Source organism: Grus americana, chromosome 7, assembly GCF_028858705.1.
Source record: "Grus americana isolate bGruAme1 chromosome 7, bGruAme1.mat, whole genome shotgun sequence".
Taxonomy (NCBI): domain Eukaryota; kingdom Metazoa; phylum Chordata; class Aves; order Gruiformes; family Gruidae; genus Grus; species Grus americana.
In genome coordinates this window covers 22,766,956-22,788,777 of record NC_072858.1, presented here as the reverse complement: position 1 = coordinate 22,788,777, position 21,822 = coordinate 22,766,956, and the positions used below count along the sequence as shown (strand labels likewise).

At 52.5% G+C, this 21,822-nt stretch overlaps 3 protein-coding genes across 11 annotated transcripts in view; 1 reads left to right on the top strand and 2 right to left on the bottom strand.

Moving 5' to 3' along the window:
- PSD (pleckstrin and Sec7 domain containing) overlaps positions 1-2,909 on the bottom strand; it is a 48,943-nt gene extending 46,034 nt beyond the window's left edge. Inside the window, exons 1-2 of one of the 5 annotated variants that reach the window (XM_054831467.1) lie at positions 2,843-2,903; positions 52-168 (exon numbers count right to left, since the gene is read on the bottom strand). In XM_054831467.1, coding sequence (XP_054687442.1) covers positions 52-110 — 59 coding nt within the window. In that variant the 5' untranslated portion in view covers positions 111-168; positions 2,843-2,903. Of the gene's footprint in view, positions 1-51; positions 169-2,842 lie in introns of those variants that run through there. The other 4 variants (XM_054831463.1, XM_054831466.1, XM_054831461.1 and 1 more) reach the window with 4 other exon arrangements.
- Positions 2,910-2,923: 14 nt separating this feature from the next.
- Positions 2,924-9,142, top strand: FBXL15 (F-box and leucine rich repeat protein 15). Of its 3 annotated transcripts, XM_054831491.1 has the most exons (5): positions 3,766-4,012; positions 4,100-4,231; positions 4,327-4,577; positions 5,308-5,810; positions 6,181-9,142. In XM_054831491.1, the coding sequence occupies exons 3-5, from the start codon at positions 4,395-4,397 to the stop codon at positions 6,368-6,370; spliced, it is 876 nt and encodes a 291-aa protein (XP_054687466.1). In that variant the 5' UTR covers positions 3,766-4,012; positions 4,100-4,231; positions 4,327-4,394; the 3' UTR covers positions 6,371-9,142. The 3 variants fall into 3 exon arrangements, with proteins under 3 accessions (XP_054687465.1, XP_054687463.1, XP_054687466.1); XM_054831490.1 differs by lacking the exons at positions 3,766-4,012; positions 4,100-4,231 and adding an exon at positions 2,924-3,045; XM_054831488.1 differs by lacking the exons at positions 3,766-4,012; positions 4,100-4,231 and adding an exon at positions 3,108-3,502.
- Positions 7,840-21,455, bottom strand: CUEDC2 (CUE domain containing 2). 3 transcript variants are annotated; one of them, XM_054831493.1, is made up of 10 exons: positions 21,372-21,455; positions 20,194-20,319; positions 14,685-14,778; positions 13,694-13,837; positions 13,314-13,375; positions 11,726-11,859; positions 10,453-10,623; positions 10,051-10,112; positions 8,357-8,417; positions 7,840-7,986 (listed from the first exon to the last, which is right to left on the bottom strand). In XM_054831493.1, exons 3-10 carry the CDS (start codon positions 14,756-14,758, stop codon positions 7,840-7,842), a joined length of 855 nt encoding a protein of 284 aa, XP_054687468.1. In that variant the 5' UTR covers positions 14,759-14,778; positions 20,194-20,319; positions 21,372-21,455. The 3 variants fall into 3 exon arrangements, with proteins under 3 accessions (XP_054687468.1, XP_054687467.1, XP_054687469.1); XM_054831492.1 differs by lacking the exon at positions 21,372-21,455 and adding an exon at positions 21,080-21,364; XM_054831494.1 differs by lacking the exon at positions 21,372-21,455 and adding an exon at positions 21,080-21,364 and having other exon boundaries at positions 10,465-10,623.
- Between the last annotated feature and the right edge of the window lie 367 nt (positions 21,456-21,822).

Sequence of the window (21,822 nt, the reverse complement as noted above, 5' to 3'; positions counted from 1 at the left end):
AAAAACTTTACAGACATGAGTACAAGAAGGGTACAGGTTTGGGACCCTTACCATTGGTGTAGTCTTAGGTTGCTAGCACCACTGGACATCCCGATGGTGTAAAGCTGCATCTCAGCATACACTTCTACAACACAGTAACAGGCTCTGATGCTTTTTCTGCATATGGAACTAAATTGTGAAGAAGAAATAGAACAGTCTGATCATTTCACAAGCGGAAGCTACCCATGACTCCTAGTACAGAGCACATACCTCTCATAAACCATAGGCAGTGCTAGAACCTGCAGCTTAAGCCTACTTACTAGCTCCCCCACAGATAACCAGATTGTCAGGACCCTGGGGACATTAATAAACCTTAGTGGCCCTAACCAGCCTCACCTGGAGCCTCCACCCACTTCTGCCCATAGGCCCAGATCCTCTATTTAAGCTCAGCCTGCAGCTCATAGTCCCTGTTGAGCAACATTGTGGGAGTTCTTGTTTCTAGCTTAGTTTAGCTGTACTTATGCTGGGCTATGGGCTCTGTTGATTTGGACTGTCCCCTCTGGGTTTGTTCTAACTGGATCTCAGCCTTGCCCCGTCACCATCAACCTGCCTCTTTATCATAGGGCTGTGCTTGACCCTGGTGGTCCTCACTGGGCCCTGGCCAGGTATTGAGTGGGCCAGCCTCTGGCTGGGGAGACCCCCACCCCTTTCTGGAGCAGCTACCCTTGCTGTGCTCTGACACAGCTGGCAGCACATTCACCCTTCTCTTTACCATCCCATCTTGTTTGTGCTAGGCTCAGGGGCTGAAGAGGTTTGTCAGGGCAAACACCTTGCAGCACTTGCTGTGGTGTTATGCTAGGGAACCTGTACTCAGGCAGCAGGATCTGAAAACTGCTTGTTGCTTCCCAGGGCAATGCTGACCCTGTGAGCTGGATCTAGAAAAGAGCCAGCACTGCCTGAGAGGCTGCAGTGCCCCAGCCCTGGCACAATGATTGCTGCCCTGCAAGCAGGCTGAAGTGAGCTGGATTAGGTGTGATTCCTGAATGGTCCTGTGAATGGCTCAGCAGAGATGGCCTTGCGCTAACCAGCTCTTGAGGTCTGCCTCGGCACTGGGTATGAAAGGTAGGAGAGTCTTCATCTTCTTGGGCAGGGCCAACGTTGTGCATCCACAAGCCAGGAAAAGGTTGGGATGTAACAGAGGCCAAACACACACAACCGGGTCTCACTTCTGTCTGTTATAACAGTGCCTCCCAACCTCCTTGTGGTACCCAGAATCTGTCTGGGCTGACTGTTGGCCTTCCTCCGAGCCCTGCTACCAGCAAGTTCCCAGGGAAGTGACTCAGCCAGCCCGTCTGGATCAGATGAAATGAAAAACATAAACAGAGGTTGGTGCGGGAGCAAAGCAGGTCCCACTTGCCAGCCCAGCACACATGTTGCTTAGGAAGGATAATAAGCAATCCACAACATAGCTCCTCTGAGCAAGGACTCGACACAAGCTGGGTGCTCCCAGCCAGGTCTGTTTTGGCACGGAAAGCCTTCAGCAAAGGCCAGATGTAATTGAGCGTTGCACTCCCTTGCTTGCTGGTGCTTCCTCGCCTCCTATCCAGACCAAGATCGCTATTTCAAAAAGCCTCCTTGTAGCCAACTTCGGTCACAGCCCTTTGCTTACAGGGGCAAATTTAAGGGACTCCCTGCCAGATGCCACGCTTCTATTTCACTGCAGGAACCAAGAGCAAGGTCAGCACAGAGCTGAAACCTCCTGAGGGCAAAATGAACCCTCCCGGTCTAGAAGCAGGATCAGCTTTCCCAGAGCTTTCTGTGCCCCCACTGCAGAGGAAGGAAGGGCTGTCCCAGGCTGTTGCTGGGGGCATTTTCAGCTCCTTTAGAACATTGAAAATCCTTGTCTTGCTTGTCCTTCTGTAAATGAGAAAAGCACTGTGCTAACTCAGGGAGCCACAGGGACCCTCCAGGGGCAGGTGCTACATGCCCAGCGGCAGACAGGTAGCATGGGTGGCTACCCCCAGAGGACAGGCACTGGGTTAAAGAAGACCTTTCCCCAAACCAGCTTCCACACTGGGAGGGAACAGGGTGCATAGACAGGTCATTGCTTTCCAGGGAATCTGGGACTCGTTCACTCTATGTGGGCCCTGCTCTTTTGCCAGGTAGATCTTTTTACAGTGCCTGTTGCCAGCAGCGATCAGCAGCTTGATGCTGCACAAGGTGGCAGGGCCCAGATCCGAGCCGGGAATGGGGTCACCCGGCCAGGGCCAGCTCTGAGGTGTGGTGTGCGTCAGTAGGAGTGCCGTACCAACGGGGGTGCCTGTCCTGCAAACCGGCACCGGGGGGGAGAGCAGCGAGGAAATAGCAGCGTCTGTTTCTGCGGGAGCCCTGCCCGGAGTCGTTATGGCAACTGCGCCGGCAGGAGCCCGGGCGGCTTCTCCGCGGGGACTGCCTGCAACGGGACGAGCCATGCTCGCTTCCCGGGGCTGTGGGGGCAGGCGGGGCACCGGCGGGGGAGCGAAACGCGAGGACCCGGTTGGCGGGGTGGAGGGATGCGGGTGGCGGGCCGCGGACGGGCAGTGCCGCCCCGTACCAGGCGCTGGGGCGAGGGACGGACGGACGGGACAGGACACGACAGCCCGTTGCCGGCGGAGGAGCGGGGCCCAGCGGCTGCCGGTCGGGGATGCTGTGAGAACTGTGAGGCCCGGGGCTCGGCCTTTCCCGGGGGTCCCTCCGCTCCTGCGGGCGGGGAGGGGGCGACGGGGCCGGGGAGGGGGCGACGGGGCCGGGCAGGGGGTTTGGGGGTCGGGGCCGGGCCGGGGGGGGTTTGTCTGGCGGGGCCGGGGGCGGGGCTGTCGCTCACCGGCAACAGCGGGTCCCGGCGGGTCCCGGCTCCGCGTGGTGCTGAACGGACAGCGCCGCCGCGCTGCGCATGCGCGAGGCCGCCCGCCGGAGACAGGGGCGTGCGCCGGGGACCGGGGAGCTGGGACAGCTGGTGTGCGCCGGGGAACAGGGGGAGCCGCGGGGCTGGAGCAAGCGGTGTGCGCTGGGGAACTGGAACAACTGGTGTGCACTGGGGAACTGGGATAACTGGGGAACTGGGACAGGTGGTGCGCACGGGGAGCCGGGGTACTGGGGCCGGTGGGAGCGCCGCACCGCTGGGAGCAGCCTGCGGGAGCCGCTAGGGCACCGGCGGGACCTGGGACCGCCGGGACCCGCTGGCCCGCCCGCAGCGCCGGAGTCGTTCTCCGCCCGGTGCCCCGGCCTGGCAGGGCCGAGCACTCCCCGCCGCCTCGAGGGCTGCCGTTGTCCGGGGGCTCCCGTGCCTTCCGCCCGGTCCCCGGCAACCTGCGCACTGCCGCCGGGGCGAGGTAAAGGTGCAGGGCCCGGCAGGGAGAGGCGGGGCGGTGGGGACGCGCGCACTTCCGCCCGCCGCCGTGACGTCATGCCTAGACGCCGGCGTCGGGGGCTGGGCCAGACGCAGCTGTATGGAGCGGCCGGGGGAACCCCGGCGGGGCGGCAGGTATCGGGCCGGAGGCGGTGGGGGGACGACTGGGGCAGGGCTGCCACCCCACCACGGGGCCCTGCGGGAGGGGAGCGTGGTGTCTGTCTGCCTGCCTGCCTGCCTGCAGGCCCCGGCGGGGCTTCCGCGGCCTGCTCGCCGCGGCGGTGGGGCAGCCCGGGAGCCGGGCCCGAGGGCGGCTCTGGGGCCGAGCGGGGGCCAGTGGGGCGTCGGGGGGGGGGGGAAGTGGCCGCGGGCGAGTCTAACCGCGGTGTCCAGCCACATCTCGCGGGGGCTGCGGGCTGCCGGGACCCCTCTGCTCCTTCCTTGGCTCCTTCCCCTTCCCTTCGCCGCCCGAGGCTGCGGCCTCATCTCCGCAGAGATGCCGTGTCCCCGCTCCTCGCGGGGGAGACCGCTCTGGGGGGAGCCCGGAGCCTCGTTGCTCCCCACGGGAGGGAACAGGTGCCTGCCCTCTCCCCCTCGCAAGGTGCGCGAGTGGCTCAGCACTGGATGCAGGGGACTAGCCGCCAGGTAGAGCGATGCTCAGACATGAAACCTAGGCACAGCTACTGCGTGGGTGGTGTGGTAATGCTGCAGCAGTCGCTTGTCCCTCAGCAGGGCAGCAAGGACTCCTTGAGCAGTGGGTGGAAAGCCCCACCCGAGATCTCCTGGAGGGCAGTGCAGGCAGGTGGACTCAGATGCCTAAGCAGTGAACATCCCAGGCTGGGGAGGAGGTGACGCAGGTGGCAGGTGCGTGCCCTGCTGATGGCTAGCCAGGGGGTTTTACCCTGTGGGCTGACTGTGGGAGACGTTGCTGAGTCTTTCTTTTTGGCTGTTCCTCCTAGAGGCACGCGGCAGTAGGTGTGAGGTGATCTAGCCTGGCTCCCACTGTAGCCTGGCTCCCTGGCGTCTGATGATGAGTTTGACCCCCTCCAGGGGATGCCTCCTGGACCTGCCCTGGGAAGACATCTTAGTTCCACATATCCTCTGTCATCTGCCACTGCAGCAGCTCCTGAGTCTGCAGAGGGTCAGCAAGTCGTTCCAGTCTCTCGTCCAGCTGTACCTGGCCAACATGCGCAGCTTTGACTCAAGCCAGGTATTGGATGGCTCTGAGGCTGGGGGAGACACAGATGTCCTAGTGCTCTGGAGCTAACAGGGGAGCATCTGACTATGTGGGGAGAAGAAGCCCCCAGCAAGGAGGCTGGTTTCTGCTCAGGAGCTCAGGTTAATGGCTCAGGTGTCAGACTGGACAGATGGGCTCAGGGAGGACAGGTGATGATTCAGGGCCCAGCAATGCCAGTGTCTTTAGCAAGAGGCCTTGGGAGGAGTGAGCCTGGAAGCTCCACCCAGGCCATTATGGGGCACCGGCTGGCAGAAACACAAGTCAGCTCTGGACTGGCACAGCCTGTCGGTCCTCCCAGAGGTTGTGCAATAGGGTTGGTCTGACAGGAGATAAGTCTGTGTCTGGTCTTCAGGGAAAGCTTGTGTTGGCCCTGGGAGACACTGCCTGGGACTTGGAAAGACAAGAGTGGTTGTTGTGTGAGGAGTGGTCTAGCAGAGTTCTTGGAGAGCAGAGGTGCGGAGCTCATCATAAATATATAAATGCAGGGGTGATGGTGGGGGATGGAGAAGCCAGAGCATCTTCTAGCTTGTAGCAGTAGCCTTGGCATGAGGGGAGGAGAGCCTGATGGCAGGCTTTGCCCTGGGATAAGGGGGTGGCTTTGGTCACCACTGTCACAGTGGAAGAGAGGAGAGAGTATTTGGTGAGGATCAGGCTGATCTGAAACCCTGGGGGATGCCTCATTCTTCCTGGGTTCCCCATACAGATCGGACCTGCCATCCCTCGAGCTGCTTTCGTTAACCTGCTGAAGGACAACGAAGTTCTGCAGCAGCTGGCGCTCCAGAACTGCTCTGACTGGCTGACGGACAGGGAGCTGCTCCCGGTCATTGGGCAGAACCACCACCTGCACCAGATCCAGCTGAAGGGCTGTGCCCAGCTCAGCCGCCATGCGCTGGTGGCCATCTCGCTGAGCTGCCCCAACCTGCGCCAGCTCTCCCTGGCTCACTGCGAGTGGGTGGACAGCCTGTCCCTGCGCAGCCTGGCTGACCACTGCAAGGCACTGGAGGCTGTGGACCTGACGGCCTGTCGCCAGCTGAAGGACGAGGCCATCTGCTACCTGGTGCAGAAGTGCAGCAGGCTCAAGTCTCTGTCACTGGCTGTCAATGCCAATGTGGGCGATGTGGCAGTCGAGGAGATTGCCAAGTGCTGCCCTGAGCTGGAGCACCTGGACCTCACGGGGTGTCTGCGAGTCAAGAATGACTCCATCAGGTACTGAGTAACATGGGGGAGCCTGGGTGGGGATGGCAGGTGTCTGGGGCAGGGAGAGGAAGAGAACCAGAGAGAAAAGTCAGATTTCTTCATGGTGAAAGCAATGAGAGCTCAGTCTGGGGGAGAAGCCACTAGCAGGCCCTTCAGGAGAGGCAGTGTTCTACTAAGAGCAAATCCCCTGGCATGTCACAGAGGGCAGGTCTGGGATCCAACCATATCCCTTGAGTTTCTCTCAGACTACCAGGGTGCTTCTCCCAAAGGATGGTGCATGTGTGGCACAGTCGTGAGCGCTGGGCTGCTGGGAGTGGACAGTGAGTGGTGCACTCAGGAGTCCTGGCTTGCAACCTGCACGTGCTCTCTTTCTTGGCAGGGTCCTGGCTGAGTACTGTCCCAAGCTGCGCTCGCTGAAGGTGAAGCATTGCCACAACGTGGCCGAGTCCAGCCTGAGCATCCTCCGAAGCCGTGGGGTGGAGCTGGATGTGGAGCCTCCACTGCAGAGGGCTCTCGTTCTCCTGCAGGATGTGGTTGGCTTCGCCCCTTTCATTAACCTCCAGATCTAGAACTGCTGCTGCTGGGGAGGGGGGGACTGACACGATGCTGGGATCCCGGGAGGATGCCGGAACCGGCTGCTGCAGAGACGTGCAGAGGGAGAGGTTGGTCCCGTTGGCGAGGCTGGCCCAAACGGGGCTCACTCTTTCCTCTGGGGCTGTTTAGCAGCCATTGGGTGTTCGTGAGTGGGCTTCGTTGGTGCCTCTGGGGAAAGTAACTCCCTCTGCAGTGGCATGGAGAGAGTGAGTGACTTGCAGGAACACCATGGTGCTGAACAGGCCTTGGCAAGGCCAGCTAATAGATAGGATTTATTATTTGTTGTATTTTAAATCTCTAAGTGGCAGCTGTCCAGAGAGCAGGAGAGTGTTTGATGGGGACTGTCCCCTGGGGTGCGTGTGCAGGGCATGCCATGCCAGCAGACCTGTTGGGAACAGACCAGGCCAGCTGGAGCAGAAAAGCTGCTATCCCTCCTCTTGGAAGAGGGCAGGCCCCTCTGGGCTCCGGGAGGAGGACAGAGCAAGCCCAGCTGCAGCCCACGGCCACTGGCCAGCCTGGTACCAAAGGGCTGGCATGGCCACAGCACAGGCAGTGTGTCTGTCCAGGCCTAGGGCGCTGGTTTAGGCTGGTGCAAGGTGGGAGTTGTTTTCAGGGGGAACATGCTCCTAACTGCAGTTTCACTGACAGAAAAGCACCAAACCTAGCGGTATTGTCACTCAAAACAGTCGGTCCTTGCCATTTGTTTCTTCCAGATTCTGACTTAAGGTTTCAGTAGTGTCCGGGACTGCTACTGTATCCTGCTCCATGTCATGTGGCTGGAGCTTTCACACCCAACAGTGGTGAGAAATGGCAGGAGCCCTGGCCACGCTGTCAGCTGGAATTTATGGAGCACTGCAGGTTGTGTTGGCAGGGAGAGCGTAGCTCTGGTCTGGAGTTCAGCCTCAGCCCTTATATCTACAAGTTAACTGGTTAACCAAACAGCAGCCACATCTTGTGGTGAACATGATGAAGAGAGTAATTAGGGGAAAAGAGGATGACCCTGCTCCTATCTTTGGCACCAGTAGAGATTGGAGGCAGTGTCTGTAAAGTATGTGCGTGCTCTGGCTGAACTACACACCAATTCACATCTTTATTAACACTGGCACTCAATTTAAAGCAACAGTGCACACAGACTTGTAAAAAGCTTGCTGCAAAAGCACAAGCCACATCTTGGATCTAAAAATGTCCCATGCAAGGAATAGCAGAGAATGCCCATGCCCCAGAGAGCCACTGCAGTGTGCCCCAGGGGCAGAGGGACAGCTACACAAGGAGAGAACGCTCCTCATCAACTGGGTTAGTTGAGGAAGCTGAAAGCAGTGTCCTGGCTCCCAGGTTAGTTCCAGTTAGTGGCAGGTGGCCGAGTCCCCTCATCTGTAGTGCCAGGTTTCCATCTTGCCATGCCTGGCCGGCGAGGTGGAGGTTGAAGAGCAGGAGGACCTGGCTGTCAGTGGAACTTGTACTTCCTGGCTGGTTTGAGGCTGATGTAGGTTCTTTTCATCTCCTCGCTCTCAGGCTTCTTGATATCTTTGTACCTCTCTCCCTTTGTACTCACCACCTGGTTATCGATATAGCGGATCAACTTCTTGGGAGCCTGGAAAGACATCAACAGCAAGTGGATGGACAGCCACACTGCTAGGGAAAGGGAGGGGACAAGCAGAAGCAGAGCTGTGCTCTGCGGGGTGGGTGCAGGAAGACTGGGGTGGGCTGCTTTACCCATCCTTTGTGTTGGGAATCTGGGCCAAAACTGGAAGGAAGCTGTCTGATGGGGGAGGAGGAGCCATGTTTGTCAGGAATGGTAGGAACTGACAGATCCTGCAGCACCTTACTTCGCTGACTACCGGGCTCTGTGAGCAGTCCTGCCTTTGGCCTGCCCCTTTGCTTTTTGGACTTGCAGCCTGATTTTCAAACCTTGTAGCCAAAGGACATTCAAACTGCTGGTGAGCTGGGACTGCTCTTCTTACCTCTTTGGGTGGAGCTGGCCGATGTGTTTTCTGATCCTCTGCACTATCCACCATCATGTATCTGAAAGACACGAAGCATTTAGTGAACACTAACATGCACTGCCTGGTGCTGTTCACAGCCTCTGTCCTTTCTCCCCTGGCTGGTTTGTGGCTGTGCAATGTGTCCTACTTGCCTAGACTGCAGCTAGGAGCACTTAACACTCCCCTCTGGATAAAACGGGCAAGAAGTGTGTTGTCCTCCTGGTGATAATCCAGCAGGATTCTCCTTGGCCATATGTGAAGGGTATTGAAAACAGGCTGTTGAGAATGCCGATAGCCCCTGAAGAACTGAGAGGTGCCGAGGTCTGGTGTGCTCTGCCATTGGGGCAGCTCTGCTCCTCCTCAGCCCGAGTGATGGCAGCTAAAGGAGTCAGAGGTGAGATTACAGGACCAAGCTGGCTGCTTCTGCCCTGAAGAGATGGTGTTCCTTTCATATTCCACCTGCTACTTGACTACAAAACAGGTCTGTGCTGGAAACAACTTCATAAAAGCATCACCTCATTCCCTGTGTGACTGAAATATCAGGACCCAAGTATTTCCTTGCTGTACTGCTGAGTTACTACTCTTGAGTCTTTGGTGCTGGTTTAGCAAGCGGACAGCAGAGCTGACCATGACTTCTCCCTCAGTAGTTAGTACAGCTGCTCCTGTGTATCTTCAGCTATGGTGATCTGCTCTCTGTACCTGTGCTAGAGTGATGTTTAAAGTACAGGACGTTGCCAAAATGTCATTAAAGTGAAGTTCCCAGAAGCATAACTAGCAGCTGGTGCTTTTTTGTTCCTGTGTATGTTACTCTGAAACAAGCCAGGGCAAGGACAGGGATTGCTAATTCTGCCTGGACGCCATTCTGCCTTGCTTTATCTTCCCTAGCCCATCAGCTGTTTATTCTGTCACTGGGGAGGATGTAAAGTGCTGGAAAAGTCTTGGCTGGATAGACACATGGAATCTGCATGCCCACAGGAGGATACTCATGAAAGCTGAGATCTTGAAGCAGATCGATGAAACCACAGTGTGGGTTCTCCTATTGAGAATTAAATGCTTTTGGAAATGAATAAAGGTAAACCAATCTAAAGCCGCTCTCATTCCCAAGAAGTCCATAGGGGGACTTCAGAGAGGTTTCTTTAAATGCATTGAATTCGCACCTTCAGCAACTGAGATTTAATCTTCCCAGTGTTGCTGTACAGGCAGTCTCTTAAAGATGTCTTTAGCCTTGTTTGGACTGTCTCCAAGGATGGAGGTATGAATGAGTTGCTGTAGTTCTGCAACTCACCACTTGTTATCTGAGCTGCAGCACAATGTTTGTGCCTTGAACCTTTAACCAGGACCTCAGCTGACAGTACTGTGATTTACACCGTACCTGTAGGAGGCTGAAACCTCGCACACAGCCAGCACTGTGACCCAGCTGGTGCAGGTAACTTGAGTTAACTTGCTTCTGTGCCAGAGCTCTAAAAGAAACCCAAACCTGTTTTTCCCACCTGATGATTCTATTTGTGTTTAGATGTGTTCAGCTATACCCAAATCAGCTTCATGGCGTCCTTTCTAAGCATCATACACCCCAAGATCTTTATAGACTGCACTGTCATTCTGACCTTCCCCAAACTGCTGCCACCTCCTTTGCTGGGAGCAGAGTAAGGGGTTCTTTGCTGCTGGGTACTTACTTCTGTAGGATAACCTGTTTTAGTTCCTCATGGTTGGGCGCTCTGCGAGGCCGTGCCAGTTCCTGGGAGGAGACAAGGCAGGTGTGTGAGTAGCACAACACGTGGGGCATACAGCTACCCCCCTGCTAGCTTGGTGAGCCCAGCTGCTGGTGCAGCACTCCAGGCCCTGTGGGAAGTGGGGTGCTAGCCACAGCTCCACTGGGGCGCTGGCTCAGCTGTGGGCACAGCCCATACTCAGAGAGCCAAGGGAGGGAGAGGGAGTGTTGCTCTGGGTGATCCTCCTGGCTCATTGCATGGAAAGTTCTTGCAGTCGAAGCTTCCGCTTGCAGCAGACAGCTGGGACACCTGTGTCCCCTGAGCTCTGCTCCTTGGCCCGCTGCCACCCAGCTCAGAGTACAGTACCTTCACACTCACACCTGCTGGGCCAATTTCCACTTTCTCCTCCACAATTAACTGCACTGCCTCTTCCAAGTTCCCCAAGGCCATGGCGAGTGCCTTCTCTGCCTGGCTCACGGTACAGGCTGGGAACATCTCCAGGAGCAGTTCCACCCCATCCTTCAAGTCATCGCCTTCCTAGTTAGAGCAAGAGACAAGAGGTAAGTTGGGAATACAGTGAGAAGAGGGCTATTGAGAAGGGCCTCTGGTTTTGCGTTGTCAGGAAATTCAACTAGTCCTTAGCTGAAGACTCTCCTTACAAGCATGACTAAATCCCTTTCCTGAGCTAACAGGGGATTGTATCTTTGCAAGGACAAAGCATCACTCTTTCTTAATCTCCTCCCCCTGCATTTCAACTTTCTTTAAAGTAGGGCTGCTGTGAACTGGCTCATCTGTGTAGACATGTTATGTGTCTCCTTAGGGCAGGGAGCTTTCTGGACACTGTGGTGCGAACGCTTGAACTCCCGCTTGCCTTGTAAAGTTATATGTGCTTTGATCAGAAAGGGAAGGGACTGCTACACACGGTGACGTGTGGCACATGTGGTGACCTGTGGCTGCATCATAAGGAAGCACAGCAGCAGCATTTGATAGAAGGCTGTGGACACAGAATGATTGCGTTGCAGAGCAGGAAGAGATCAGTACTGGAGAAACAGCAAGCAGAGCGTGGGGGAAGGAGGTGGAGGGATCTGCCAGGTGCTGTGATGCCTGTAGCATGGGTCATGCTGAATGGTGCTGCAGGATCAGGACTGCTGGGCCAATGACTCAGTGCTGTATAGCTCAGAAAATGCACAGTATGGAAGGTCATTGAGGGTGGGACCGGCGTCTTTGGGACCAACACCCAGACGTGACTGCTTCCTGTGCAGATACTGCAAAATAGCTGGGGAGAGAAGGGGTGATCCAGCTCAAACTGTGGAGTGAGGGTATGGGAACAGGGTGAAGTGGCGAGGAGCCTAGCTGGTGCTGCAGAGGTGCTGCTGTGGGACCTTGGAGGGCACTGCGACAGGCTGTGTCAGCCATCGCTCTGGCTCATACTCTTCTGTCAGCACATAATTTTCTTTTTCCGCTTAGCGACACAGTCTTGCTCAGGCCATACAAGGGAGGAGATCACAGGCACCAGTGATGCTGTGTCATAGCCTGTACTGTGGTTCCTTCCAGAGCCAGAATGCCCTCAGGTGGTGCTGGTAGCCTAGTGCTGGGTGACTGTCTCCAGCGCTCCTGCTCCTCTGCGGGATACTCATACCTGGGCGCCAGCTCCATCTGTTGGAGTGCACAGCCTTTCCCCATTGCAGGCTCCGGCTCCAGGCTCTTGCCCCTTGGTCAGGTCTTCAGAGGGTGCTTCACTCCTGCTTTCCACAGTCTTTTGGCCAGGTTTTTCTTAAAGACATAGTGATATCTCCTAAGGAAGAGTCCCACTAAGGCTAGAGTTCTGTGCTTTCTGTTGGCATTAGATTGCTAGGGCATTGTGTGCCAAAGCAAATCCCTTGAGTGACAAGACTGGGAAGCACTACCATTCCTATTGCCTTAAGCGGGGACAGCTGCAGCTCTGCTCACACTGACCTGCAGGAAGGTAGTGCTAGCGCACGCTGGAGTGCCCAAGCACTGCACTTCCATGCCTTACTGGGCATGGGTTGCTTGCGAATTCAATTTTACCTGTCAATTCTCGGCCCTCTAGCACTTTGGCTGTGGATACTTACGGTATTTTTGTTACATTTCTAAGAATTCTCTGGTGTTTGCTCTAACTTTGAAATAAGGTGTGGTTTTGATTTTAAATTTGGGAATACACTCTGATAGTCCCCAGGTTGTATGTGAGCCAGCACATCTGGTGATCAGGGTATGCTGATGCATCTCTCTTTACAGGCTCTTTCTATGTCACTGTAAGAAGAATCATTTCACCTCTGTTCTGTTCTCTCTAAAACCGGAATGGTGCTGTCCTTCCACACTCTGGCTATATCAGGATCCTCAAAGGTTTGGATGTAGGGGACCAGAGTAGAGCAGTAGGTTTTGTCAAGTTCAAGAAAGCAGCAAGTAAGGTAAGACAGGACTGTCTGTTCTATGTTATGTAGCCTTCTGGTTCCTGCTAAGACAGCAGTGATGTTGCTAGATAAACAAACCCCAGACTGGTGTGTCCTGAAAGGTTTAATATCCAGGCACTTCACCCATCTGTTCTTTAGTGGGAAGTACCTTTGGGGCTAATTAATACAGCAGTACAGCTGATCTAGGAATGCTGAGGTTAGAAAGCACCATTGGGATAGTGTAGTCTTCTGCAGTCCTGCATAGTGCAGGCTAGAACACATCATTGCTGATTTTACATCCATGCCAGGGTTCGTGGGTAAATGGGAAGTGAGCTTTGAGGATGCTCAAAGTCTAGAAGTGATAGACATGACCAGCTGGATTCTCTATTAGATGATGCACCTGACATGGGCTGCCCAGTGGTAGTGTTGCTTAGGCAGATGGCTATCAGAGGCAGGCAGAAATCCTCCCTTTCAGAATTAAACTACAGTAGATTCAACAAGCAGCCCGGTATCCGCTATTTCTTCCTTATTACTCTGGATTTGATCTCAACAGAGGTATCTGGAGTTCTGGTCCAGTGTTTTTCACCCCAGTATGTCTTGGACAGTATTCCATACGACTCAAACCTCCCATATATTAATATCAAAAACCCAACTGAACATTGCAAAAAAAAAATTGTCAACCAAATCAGGCTACCCTACAAGATCCTAAATGTAGCAAACAAGATTGTATTTTATCCTATGACATTGCTCAACTCCAAACGCTAAAACTGAAAACAGAATATACTTTCTTGTGCTGAAATTGCCTCTGTAACTCACCTTTGTTGCGAGCTTCACCAAGCCTTTCTGAGAGGGAGAACATCATTTCACAAACATCCCCACTGCAAGAGACAGAAGCCGTATAATTAGTGTGAGGAATAAAAGCAGTAGCCTATCCTACTTGCCTACCTCTTTATAGAAAGACAAGGCTTGATGGGAAGCCCAATAAAATAAGCTGGTATTTCAGATGGCCAAGGACCTACTTGCAAACTATACTGGGATTAGCATCCAAGTATTCAGGCAAAGCCTGACTTAATTATACTGGTTTGGTACTAAAACCTCTTCAAGTGGATATAACAGAAGAATTTATGGTACTTAGGGGCTTGGGTCCAGGCCCCCAGTGCATGGCATGCACATGCAAAGCAGTAACATTCACATACCTGTGGATTTCTGCAAAACCGGGAATATATGCCTCCATCATTTCCACAAAGGTGTCCATGTCAAAGGTCTCCTCAGAGGACTCTGGTGAGCCCAGCTCTTCCAGGACACCCGTGATATAAGAGAAGAAAACATCATCCATCCCACTGGAGACAGAGAGAACACAGGACATGGCAGCAGGGTCAACAGGCCCATTTTTTCTCTCTTTCTTTCCATCCCCATTTCACCTAACATTGTGTCTTTCTAATAGAGCAGCAGAAGGACCTATATGGACTGCATCTTATGGGCAGATCCCACCAGTAAAGCCAGGCAGCAAGTGGTCAGTGGATGAATGGGAAGCATTTACAGGTAAAGTACTGCATGCTGTCCTCCTTCCTGAGCAACACTGAATGAAAGCCCCAGCATGTGCCCAGAGGCTGTGCTCCTGTAGGTGCTTCATCTGAGAGAACCAAAATATTCCAAGTGCTCAAACCCTTACTGGTGTTTCAGGTGAGGTCATCGTATGTCAAGCTGCAATTTCTATGGGATGCAGTGTTCTCTGCTAGTTGCTCTCCACAGTTGTGTGTCTGCTGCCACTGGCTGCAAAACCAGTTGCTGTGTTCCAGCCTCAAGGTGGCTGTATCTCTGCATGCAGGCAGAGTTCACAATAGGGAGAGCCCTGACATAGCATTATGCTGCTCAGAAAGTCCTTTGGGAGCACTGTGGAATGAAGGGAATCCCATATTCTAATGTGTATTACTGGACAGGAAATTAATCATCTTGGTTGTCAAAGCAATGACATTGCTAAATTGCAATGCTAAACGATAGCTATTCAAGCATTCACATCAGAGCCTGTGCAAATTACCTGCATCCTGGATCTGACTTAGGGAAAAGCAACACAAAGCACTGGAAAGCTCTGAAGCTCCACTTGAAGTTCAGTATAATGTGCAGAGGGATAATTAGCACAGAGTTCAAGCTAAAACAATTATATTGGATCTTCCTGTCTCAACATACCTGAGGTCTGCAGCAGGGATGTGGGACTGGATGAAGTATGTCAGTGTGTCTCGAATGATTCTTTCAAGTTCCATGTCTCTCTAAACCTTTTTCTCTAAAAAAGAGGAAGAAAGAAAACTCCATGTAATTTCAAAGGCAAGAAGTAGATCAAAATATCAACAAGATCAGAAGGTAAGCATGGTATAGGCAAGTGTGCTCTTCCCATCAGAACAATTCACAAACTTCTCCAATGTGTCTTGTCTTCCCTAGGTAACAGCAGGCAAAGATATCCACAAAAAGCAGCCCAGCCTTATGAGGATCCACTGGAAATACCAGCCCAAGGCAGCCCAATCTCTTGGGCCTCTCCTGCTCGTGTTGATGCTGGCAGTATGCAGCTGTACTGTACATTTAAAATGTCCCCTCCAGGAAGCAAAGCTGGAAATGCAGATGTGTCCAGCTCCAGGACCGCAGAGACACCTTCTGAACTGGAAGGCTGTGCTGTCCAGCGAGGAAGCAGTGGGTAGCGGGTCTGCATGCTCAGTGCAGAAAGGGGTGGACCTTCCAGCTAAGAGCATTCACAGTGATGCTTGGACTCAAAGACGAGTGGGAGGAAGGGTAATGTCTCCTAAAGAAAGGACAACCTAGAGCATATTTTACAGGGAAATACCAAGCAGGGCACAGACAACCAGTCTGCCAGCCAAAATATCAAAGGTCTCCAGGTCAGGCACAGGCTGCCAGTGGAATCCTGCCCAAACAGGAGCCCGTTGTTGTGCTTGGTAAATGAGCCATTCTGCAGTTGATGCAGCTGCAACAAGGGGCGCTTGATAACCCAAAACTCAGGGGAGTTCTAAAAATCACAGAGCTCCTACAGAAGCAGTGGCAGAGGGGGGCTGCCTACAGCCCTCCTTCAGTTATCAGAACTGGGCCTGGACTGAATTGGGTGGAGAAAAGCCATTCCTTAACCATTCCTTTCCCCTTGGGTCTACAAAGCTGCTGGGTGGGCAGACTCCTTGTGTAAGCACCAAGTTCTTCCCAAGGAAGGAAACTGGCCCTGTGTATAGAGAAACTGATGTGGTCATTGGCCAGACAGCTTCCAAAGGTGATCGTGCTCCCACCAGTGCAGCTCCCTCATTCCAACCACACCAGGACCTGGCCAGGTCTGTTTGATGCAGACTTTGCAGAGCAGTCGTGTGGGTTGCTGAAAGATGGTTCCCACAGGAGTCAAAAAGGTTTGGCATTTCCACCACTTGCCACCACTGCAGGTGCCAAGAGGACACATGCGCTCTGCTGTTTGTGGCTGACCCAGGGAGCAGATCCAAGCCAGCCAGACCTGCCTCTGGCTATGGCCACGTCGAGGCTCTGGTGACTTGACTCTTGAGGAAGAAAGCTGTGAAGCAGGCTTATGCAAAAGTGCTCTGCTGGGTATATGGCATCCCACATTGCGTCTCCCTACAATGATTCCTCATCAAATATTCCCAGTCTGCTCTTCTACTCTTCAGAGCTTTGAACAGATACAGGTTTTGCTACCTGAAGAACCATCTCTTACTGAATCCCTGTGTCAGTGCCATTCCCTTGGGGCAACAAGGAGACAAATACAGAAAGAACCTCATAGCAGCAGGACATGAACGGTGAGACATATAAAAGAACTTCCCCAATTTTCACTGTGTTCAAAGCTAAACACAAAAGCCATCTAATCACTTAAACTTTCCTGCAGCTACTGTTACTATCAACCCTTCCAGTGATCTAGCTCCAGTAACTAAAAAAGAAACCAAACCCTTTCTTTCTATGTGTCTCTTACTTGGGGCGATGAATAATGAGTTCAAAATGCCGTACCACTATAAGCCCAACATACACACGTATTCAAACACAGCACGTGCAGAAACAGCCAGGGGACGGTATAATCAGAAAGGATTATTTGGTTGCTGTTTCTGTCTTAAGCTAAAAAGTTTCTTTGCCTCCTGTAATTTCAGTTAGAAAATTTCCATTTCACAGCATTAGAGGAAAAGAGCCCAGACTTTTTCAGGTAGGAGCTCTTAATGCAAACACCCCAAGTGAGCTCTTGAGCTCCTTTTATTTTTCAGCCTCACAGGGATCCTTTGTTTGGATTTTTCTCACTTTTGCAGATGTCATGGCCTGCAAATGTGGAAGCTGGCTGTAAAAACAACCATGTGTAAAAACACTTTCCCACTCCCCATTTGTTGTTTCTGTGTGTTTTGTGTGTTCTCTAGTGGTGTGACAGAACCAAGTTTATCTTTGTCATCTTTGCAACATACCCAGGAAAAAGGTGAGCTTTGTTCTATCCTTCTCAGACATCAAAAGGCCAATGATAAGATTTTGAGTCTCACTGTTGGCAAGAATAGTGTCCAAAGCAGCATGTTTGTCCCACATTTTAAGCTGAATCTGTAAATGCTGGCAACCACCAAGGCCACTGAACTTGCAAGTGCAAGAAAAACAATTTTCTTTTTTGCAGAAATCAGGGATGAAAAATCAACATAGAGCAGTCAGAATGTTTTTTTCTACCATCACTACTATCAATAAGAATGCTTATTTCCTTCTTTGAGTCTTCATGACATACTGGGAACTTGAAGTCTAAAAGATTTTGTCCATTTCCATGAAACAGACCAATATTCTATAAGAGATAACTGTATAGTATAACCAATAACATTTCCTGACAACCCAATTACCTGAACAACAGAGCACAATTCACCATGTCAAAGGCACTTTTGTGAGGTCTATAAATTAGCTGCTGGTAATTTATTCTGATCAATAGAACAGGCAAAGTCACTCATGTCCTTAATCAAAGGCACTTGCAGGCAAGTGTCAGACCGGGACAAGAGAAACACAGAAAAAGATACTTCAGCAACAGGAGTATCATAGCTACGACCAGTCACTAACTGGTCTTGAAGCCATTTCCCCAACCTTTGACCACCACAAGAAATGCTGGTGTGAAGTGTATGAAAACATTCAGGTATTTTCCTGTGGAGTGACCATGCTGTATCTGAACAAAAGCTACTTCATTGTGTCTGTGAGTGGAAAGAAGGCAGCAGGTTTTAACCATTGGGTATAAATTCTCACCGGCATCTCAGACAAATCAATCCACCAGCACACTCGGATTTAAGGTTTACATCCAGAGAAGGCAAGCTGCCACCTTTAGCCTGCCTTTGAAGAAAGGAAACCCTTTAAATGACAAAAGCACAGTCTTACACTGAAGGACAGAAAGCAGCTAGGGGATCAAGTATTTCTTCAAAGGTCAGCCATCACCCTTTCACCTGAAGAACCTACCTCTGCTCCTATAAAACGAGACGCACCAGGACAGACAAACAAACTTGTATTTGATCATTTATTGTCACAGGGGAGAGATTTTATTCCCCAGTAAAGAGACTGTCCTTACAAAACTTAATATCTGGGGGATCTGTAATGCACAATGGTCTTGGCTGAACGAGGTTTGTGGAAGGTAAGTCCTGAAGGTCCTCCGGCCTTTCAGATTCGGTGGGTATTTTCTTGAAATAGAGGGAGCTGATAACAAACCTTTGTACAAACATTTTAAAATGAATTCTTCAAGGAACAAACTGATGTTGATGCACGTTCTTCCCCACATAGCCAAGTTTAGAATAACATAACTCAGGACACCAAACCACCTTACATATTATACCTTCAAATGCAACATTTTTTCCAGTGGTGACTTGCAACAGTTACAGGGGAGATTTACTAAAGGGCTTATCCTATGTGCACAGTGTTGTGGAGGAGTGTTTTATAATGCACAGACAATCTAAAACCCAAAGGCAGGAGAAATCACTCTCCTGAGAGCTCCGTTTTACAGAAAAGGTGCCATCATTGCTTTAAACTTCCAGTCATAACTGCAACGTGGATTTTAAGATCACTTTGGTAGTTGTCAGCTGATTCAATTATGTTTATAAAAGTCCTTCTGCATTTCTTGTCATTATAATGCGGTGTCTGCTTAACATGTTGCACAGAACCTATTTTTGAAAACGTATGGTCAAGAAATGGTGTTCTTATTGCTCTGCCCTCAGCTACAGCCTCACAGTTTTGCATTGTCAGAACAAGAGACCTTCAGCCCTTGGAAATCCTTGTCACTTTTCAGACAGTCTTTAAACACAGATTTATTACTAAAGAGTGAGCAGTGGAGCACTGTATGTCATCTCATTGGTTTGAAATATCAGGAGTGCTTACTTGATCCACATAATATCACGTGGCATACTTATTTCCTCAACTGTGAAAATGAATGTGAAAATTATTCTTTTTCTGTACTAGATACTTTGGCTCAACAGAGCCAACTAGATACAGCAGCTCAACAGAGTTTGCCACTCTACTGCCTGTCTTGAGAACCTGGTAATCTCCGTCACCCTTGCATTTTCTTTCCTCACATGTTAATGTCAGATTTGGGGTTTTTTGGTAAAACAGCTGCAGAAATAATAGCCCTCTAAAAGTACCTTTATCCTTGTGGTTTCTGAAATACCTACTTATGCTGTATTCAAGAAAAGTTGGCTGCTTTTTGTACAATTCATATGAATCTGCCTTCCTTAAAAAAAAAAAAGGTGAAAATCTGAAATATTTGCATACGGTTAGATCATTTCCAAAGGCTCTTTCAACTCAAATTTCAGTAACCATTCTCAAATGGTCAATGTGATGGGATGGAAATGATTGATCGTGCCTTGGACTTTATATTAACAAGATAGACTTCACGAGAGCAATTTAGGAAAACGTTTCTGAGCTAAGAGGAACTGCCATTCAGATGTACATCAACTTTTATGAGATCAATTATTTGCCTACCAATGACTTGAGGTTTCTGCAAGTGGAAGGAGATGGGTTTGGATGTTTCTCTGAACAGGATAGAGAAAGTTTAGGTAAAACTGATACAGCTGAAGGATTGACTAAAACACCTTGAGAACGTTCCTTCAGCTCAAGTTTCAGTAACTATTCTTAAGTAATGGGACAGGGATAGTCTGCTGTGGTCTCTCTGAAAAGTCATGAGAAAGCACAGAGCATGTCTCACACAGCACTGCGTGTGTGTGCATGCATGTGCCTGTGCTTGGGGAAGTGCGGATCCCTGGGGTATAAAGAGCTCTCAGTGTAGCCTGTGCTATGCAGCCTCAGAGGACATCTCTCTAAAGCCAGACCTGCAGGACAGAGCGTGAGCTGTGGCTATATTCCACTGAACTACTTTACCTCCTGAAACTTTGCTGGTTTAAAAAAATACCTTTACAAGCTGAGCAACACCTTACAGACATCATTTCAGTGCTCCTGTTTCTTGTTTTGCTTGCTAAAGAAGTCCCTGAAAGGACTTTCACGGTGCGGTTGCTATGGGAAAGCAGGCTGAGGTCATTGTGCGCGTTAACACAATTAACTGCTTAATGTTATAACATTAAAACAAGGCTTTTGCTAATCACTTAGTCCCACTAAATTACAGTAATAGAAGATAGTAATGCCAGCGGCCAGATGCTTCCCTCCCACCAAGAGCTATGCCGGACAGCTGCACTTCGGTGTTGCTCTGCTGACACAGGGCCCTTACCTGAGCAGTATTGCCTGCGCGAGGACCTCGGCTCACGGCCGGCGCTTACAAAGTCACTTCAGTGCCTGCAGAAGAGTTGATGGTCCATCCTACGACTGCTTGGCCCAAGCCAAGAATGAGGGAGGCCTTTATGGGAAAGGAAAGCCATATTAGCTGCACAGGATTCACAACAGAATCATTATGTATGTTGGTGTCTTTATGCTTTACGTCACTTGTGACTGGTTCTCCCAATGCAAAGGGTACAGCTTTATCCTTCGGAATAAAATGTACTATGTGTAAGGTGAACTCGGATGTGGGAAAAGTGTACTTGTCGGCTTTCAAATTTACTACCATCTCAGGATGTTTTTCCACACCTACAATTTCTGTAGCAAAGCCCGCAGTGGTCTCTGAACGTCACCGACGTATTCCAAGAGCACTGGTGGCCTCGTCGCCACTGTGAAGCAGAACTCGTTTCTGGTGACTTTAACAAGACAGACCAGAAAGCGAGCGTTGGGTTTCCTGCTGCTGCTCCTGCCTGCTCGTGGCACGTCGCCAGGCCCGAAGCACCCCAAGCCCCACGCTGGGTCAATGGAGGGTGCTCATCTTGAGCTGCAACACCAGCTGGCTGGGGAACTCCGGGACGTTACTTATTTCCGCTGGGTCTGTTCCCCCTCAGCAGCGGGCAAGAATTACCCCAGGGGGGCTTGAGAGAATTTGGCAACAGAGCGCCGAAACAAACTCGGTGAGCAGACCGAGCCCCAGCCCGCCCCACGCCCCCTCTGCGCCCCTTGCTGCGGCCCAATTTCCACGCCACTCGCAACGCGCGTGTCCTCACGCCGCAGACGCCCCGGCCTGCAGGCGCCCCCCTCCCCGGTCCCTCTTCCCGGGTAGCAGCCGGCTCCCGCACCTCCCGGCGCGTCCCCGCGTCGCGGACCACGGGATCAAGCCAAGCGCCCGGGTTTCTCAGGCTCCCGCGCTCCCCGCGGCGGTGACGGGGGGGGAGGGGGCGGGCGGGCTGCAGGCTGGCTCCTCGCAGCCCGTCGGCAGCGGTGCCCCGGAGGCCGCCGCCGGCCCCGGCCCGCCGCCCCTCTGCGCGGCCTGCCCGGGTCACCTCGTCCCCGGGGGACCCCGCTCGTCCCCTCCGGCGGCCCCGCGGAGGGAGGGGTTGGGCGCGCGGCGGAGGTGGGGGCAGGGGTCACCTGATCGCCCGCGCGCCCCCGCCGCGGCCTCGCTCCCTCCCGGCGCAGGTCCCGCGCGGCGCGGTTGAAAGCGTCACGTGGCCGCGCCCGCCGCCAGTCATAGAGGCGGGCGCGAGAGGGTAGAGCGGCTTAGTTCTGGCGCACTCCCCGTGCCGCCATCTTGGTTGCGGGCAGGGGCCGTGAGGCGGCTTCTCCTCCTCACTGCCGAGCTCGGCGCCCGCTGCGGAGGCCCGAGGGGCTGGCGTGCCTCCCAAGGGTCGGTGTGCCCTGCTGAGCCCCTGCCGAGGTCCGGACTGAGGCCCCGAGGTGAGCACGGTGTGTGGCGGCACCTGGGGCAGACACGGCACAGGCTGACAGCCAGGAGCACACCCAGGCCTTGGTGGTACAGAGGCGTCTGTGGGGCCGGGAAGCGTCTGTGTTTTGCAGAGCCACCCTGATAAAGACTAAGTGA

Bases quoted from the DNA above. Each gene is read 5' to 3' on its own strand.
- FBXL15 (XM_054831490.1), top strand. From the start codon at position 4,395: ATGATGAGTTTGACCCCCTCCAGGGGATGCCTCCTGGACCTGCCCTGG. The intron at 4,578-5,307 runs GTATTGGATGGC...TTCCCCATACAG, and splicing joins GCAGCTTTGACTCAAGCCAG to ATCGGACCTGCCATCCCTCG. The intron at 5,811-6,180 runs GTACTGAGTAAC...CTTTCTTGGCAG, and splicing joins GTCAAGAATGACTCCATCAG to GGTCCTGGCTGAGTACTGTC.
- CUEDC2 (XM_054831493.1), bottom strand. From the start codon at position 14,758: ATGGAACTTGAAAGAATCATTCGAGACACACTGACATACTTCATCCAG. The intron at 13,838-14,684 runs GTATGTTGAGAC...CTCTGTCTCCAG, and splicing joins ATCCCTGCTGCAGACCTCAG to TGGGATGGATGATGTTTTCT. The intron at 7,987-8,356 runs GTAAGAAGAGCA...ATGTCTTTCCAG, and splicing joins GGCCAGCTCCACCCAAAGAG to GCTCCCAAGAAGTTGATCCG.